This window comes from Lucilia cuprina, chromosome 5, assembly GCF_022045245.1.
Source record: "Lucilia cuprina isolate Lc7/37 chromosome 5, ASM2204524v1, whole genome shotgun sequence".
NCBI classification, from domain to species: domain Eukaryota; kingdom Metazoa; phylum Arthropoda; class Insecta; order Diptera; family Calliphoridae; genus Lucilia; species Lucilia cuprina.
Window position 1 is genome coordinate 20,090,696 of NC_060953.1, and position 4,959 is coordinate 20,095,654.

A 4,959-nucleotide genomic window follows, 5' to 3' on the forward strand; every position below is an offset into this window, starting at 1 on the left:
ATCTTGATCATTTTTATTTGCTGTTAATCGGCTCTGAAGGGAGGTTTCACTCTCTTTTAGAATTGGATTCGACTGTTCGTACGGTTCTTAAAGTGTTAAATATTTAATGGAATTCCAATAGCCTATATTTTAATAGGTTATTAATCTCTAGTTCTTACAAATGTTTCTAGTGTTGAAACATATCTTTAATTTCTATTTGAATTCTCATGAATAATTTCTTATTAGTTTGCACAGAAAAAATAAAATCAGATCTTAATCACGAATAAATTTTATTATATTATAATTTTCTATTTCTATTACTAACTATTTTATTGAAAATTTAATAAATTAATCCTAAAAAAAAAAAAAAAACAAAACATTGAATTCATAAAAATTCGAATAATCTTAGATTATTCTTAATCAATCTTCTAACTAAAATTTTTTGTAACAATCTGTGGAGATTTCCATCTTCTGTATATCGATTGCCCACATAAACATTTTCATTGTATCTTTTGTTCAATATTTCGGAATAGTAATAGAAAATCCAAACTCTATTGATCATTTGAATCTATTTTATACATATATGCCATTTCTGTTCAATCTCACCTGAATTCAATCACTACTTCACAAACTATGTCTTTGGACAACTTTATTCGCTTAGCAGATAGTTTGGTGGAATTCGATTCTGAGTTTAATGAAAACAGACTTCCCATATCGTCATGTCATGCTGTGGAAGTTCATAAACTTGAGATCAAATCCACATGGTCTAGAATTAAGACGGCATATGACAAATTTTTAGCGGATAGAGATAATAACGACGACGAAGATGATAGCCCCGTTGATTTAGACACGTTCCGTACTAAATACAAGACCACCTATATAACTTATTGTAATCTGCTGGCAAAACTTTCGGAATTAGCTGAGAAACTTCGACAAGATGCTTCCTCCAAATATGATAGTTCCCCTATTCCTACACATTCAATAGAAATCAGTCGCTTAAATACGGATTCTTATAGTTTCAATTTACCACCATGTGATATTGAAGTATTCAATGGAGACTATATGCTATGGCCTACATTTCGTGACTTGTTCACGGCCGTATACATAAAGAATTCCAGGTTAAGTTCTGTTGAGAAACTATTTCATTTAACACAAAAAACTTCAGGAGAAGCCCGTGAAATTGTACAAAAAAGCCCATTGACAAATATGGGATTTGACTTAGCCTGGACTAATCTTTGTACACGTTTTGAAAATCGTCGAATTTTAGTCAATTTGCAATTGAAAGTCCTTTTTAATCTTCAGTCGATTTCATCCGAATCCGGAATTGCACTCAAACAACTGCAACGCGATATTAATTCTAGTATTTCGGCTCTAAAGATGTACGATATCGATGTTGAAAGTTGGGATCCGATATTCGTTTTTTTGTGTTCAAATCGACTCCCTGACACTACTCTTACATTGTGGGAACAAGGTCTGACAGATAAAACTAGCATTCCTAAATGGGCAGATCTTGACTCATTTCTGACAAATCGGTATCGGACACTTGAATCTGTAGCAGAGTTGCGTAAAACAAATACGAACTCCAAAGTATCTCTTTCGACAAGAAAAATTAACAGTTTTCAAAATAATATAGCAGCTCCAAGATGTCCTCTTTGCCCCAATGAATTTCATGTAATAAGAAAGTGTCCAAGTTTTTTAGAAATGGATTACCCTCAGAAATTCGGTCTAATAAAAAAACTAAGTCTATGCCTAAATTGTTTTTCAAAATTACATTTAGTTAAGAATTGCAATAGTAAGAATAGTTGTGGTCACTGTAGAAAGCGTCATAATACCTTGCTTCACAGGGATAACTCTGACCCTAACGAGTTAAGTGAAGGTACCACTTCAAATTTAAATCCAAACTCAATACCTTTCGTACAAAGTGATAGTGATCCAACTACATCCACAACAAGTTCAGGAGTTTCGATACAGAATTGTTTTTCAATGAATTCGAATGGTGTCCTTTTAGGAACTGCCATAGTTAACATTAGTCATATGGACGTAAAGTTTCGGGCACGTGCTCTAATTGATTCGGGATCAGAGGGAACTTTGATATCCGAACGCTTGTTCAACCGATTAAAATTGCCATTTAGGAAGACAACAGCTACAATCTCAGGGCTAAACAATACAGTATCTGCTACTGTACGGAAAGAATGTTGCTTTGGCTTAAGTTCTCCTTTGTATAGTGGAAGTCAAATTTCTGCAAAAGCTTTAGTTGTTCCCCATTTAGCAGAAAATATTCCGTCACAAACATTTCTTCCTTCATCATTCTCGGACTTACCTAAAATTCCTCTTGCTGATCCTTTATTTCATAACAGTGCGAAAATTGACATTTTGTTAGGTGGCGATTTGATTCCTTCAATTATGTGTTCCGGAGTAAGGACGTCTGTTTGTGGATCTTTAATGGCTCAAGAGACCATATTTGGCTGGATTCTAACAGGGCCCGTTTCGACAAAATCTACAAGTTCAAATTCAAATATTGTTTCTTATTTCTGTGAAATTGCTTTGGACAAGGAAATTTCCAAATTTTGGGAGGTGGAGGATCTTCCTCGGGAAAGGTTTATATCTCCATCAGACAAAAAGTGTGAGGAATTATTCAAAATGACGACAAGGAAAAGTCCGGAAGGAAGATATATCGTTTCTTTACCCTTCAAGGAAGGATATCCTGAGAAATTGTGCTTAGGTAAATCTCGGAATAGTGCTTTGGCTCAATTTTTTCGGAATGAATCTAGACTTCTCCGGGACCCATCGTTAAAATCGGAGTATGATAGAGTCGTCCAAGAATATGAAGACTTAAATCATATGTCCAAAGTTTGTGATGAGTCCTTAAATGAGTCCTTGACCTACTATCTTCCTCATCATGCCGTCATAAAGCCCGAAAGTACTACCACTAAAGTTCGTGTAGTATTTAATGCCTCATCCCCGTCATCAAATGGTTTAAGTTTAAATGATATTCTATACCCGGGTCCTATTTTACAAAGTGACTTACCACTTTTAATTCTTAAATGGCGTTTTTTTCGTTTTGTATTCAATGCGGACATACAAAAAATGTACCGACAAATCTTAGTTGAACCTAAACATACGCCTTTTCAAAGAATATTATTTCGAAAAAATCCTAACAGTTCTGTTCAAGATTATCAATTAAACACTGTAACATTTGGTGTCAACTGCGCTCCGTATCTCGCTATTCGAACGCTAATTCAGTTAGCTGAAGATGTTGAACTAGAAAATCCATCCGCCAGTAAAATTCTGAAGAATTCAATGTATGTAGATGATGTCTTGGCAGGGGAGCACACTATTACAGCTGCAATCAAAGCAAAAAATAACCTTATACATGCTCTAGGGTCAGCTGGTTTTTCTTTACGGAAATGGACAGCCAATGTGAAAGATATTCTCGCCGATCTCCCCTCAAATCACTTACTTCATGAAGACTTCTTGGATTTCGATGATAGAAGTACAGCGAAAACATTGGGCATTAGATGGAATGCGGGCTCAGATTCTTTTTACTTTGTTCCAACAGAATTCACCGAGCCTTTGAAGTTCACTAAAAGAGAAGTTTTGTCACATATTGCCCGTTTGTTTGATCCAGCTGGATGGCTGGCCCCGTGCGTTATCGTGGCAAAAATATTGATGCAACAAATATGGGCAGAAGGAACTGGTTGGGATGAAGTCTTATCTCCTCAATCACTTGCCCAATGGAAAATATTCCAATCGAATTATTCGTACATAAAAGATATTCATATTCCTAGATGGATAAATTTTGTTCCGAACTCCAACATTCAATTTCATGGATTCTGCGATGCCTCTGAAAAGGCCTATGCAGCGGTATTGTACATACGAATATCGAACAATGACACTGTATTCACACATTTGATCTCTTCAAAAACTAAAGTGGCTCCTTTAAAAACTATTTCTATACCACGTTTGGAACTTTGTGGAGCTGCCCTTCTCGCGGAAATGATTGATTCACTTCTTCCAAAACTGGACATCGAAAGATATGAAACTGTTTGCTGGACAGATTCCACGATCGTTCTATCTTGGTTGGCTAAACCTCCGTGTTTCTGGCAAACCTTTGTCGCGAATAGAATATCGAAAATATGTCAAATTATCGATCCTTCACTTTGGCATCATGTGGCATCGGAAAACAATCCTGCTGATATTGCAAGTCGTGGCGTTTTGCCGCAAGAAATGGTTCATAATGATCTTTGGTGGAAAGGACCTACATTTCTCCGATTTCCAAATGAAATGTTTCAGGATTTTGATCATATTCTAGAAACAGATCTGGAAAAGAAGCCAACAAGGGTTTGTTTTTTGTATTTTTCAAACTTCGAAGACATTCTGGAAAGGTTTTCGTCATTCGCGAGAGCTATTCGTATTACTGCATACATTTTCAGATTCTTCTACAGGACCCATCCCAGATATAAGTCAATGTTTTCGAGACCTACTATGACGATTACTGGCTCAGAGGTCAAAGAGGTTCGTGATCGACTTATAATAATGTGCCAAAAAGCATGGTATCCGGATGAATACAAACAATTAAAGGAGGGACAATCCATATTATCTTCCAGTCAATTGCTTAATCTTAATCCATTTCTTGATCCAGAAGGAATAATTCGCTCCTGTGGTAGACTAGTCTCATCTTCAGGACTTACCTACAACGAAAGACATCCCATCTTACTGCCATATAACTGTCAATACTCTCGTTTACTAGTTAAGTTCGTTCATGATATCACGCTTCACGGTGGCAATCAGCTGGTCCTTCGGATCATAAGAACTCAATATTGGATTCCAAAAGTAAAGAATCTAATTAAAACGACTATTAACAAATGTAAGTCCTGTATTATTTATAAGAAAAGATGCCACAGGCAAATTATGGCAGCCTTACCTCCAGAAAGATCTGAGTTTTCACGTCCCTTTACAAATACTGGCCTCGATTTTGCA

At 36.1% G+C, this 4,959-nt stretch overlaps 1 protein-coding gene across 1 annotated transcript in view; it reads left to right on the forward strand.

Moving 5' to 3' along the window:
* Window positions 1-612: 612 nt before the first annotated feature.
* LOC124420038 overlaps window positions 613-4,959 on the forward strand; it is a 92,330-nt gene continuing 87,983 nt past the window's right edge. The window contains exon 1 of the mRNA XM_046951565.1: window positions 613-4,320. Coding sequence (XP_046807521.1) covers window positions 613-4,320 — 3,708 coding nt within the window. The remainder of the gene's footprint in view (window positions 4,321-4,959) is intronic.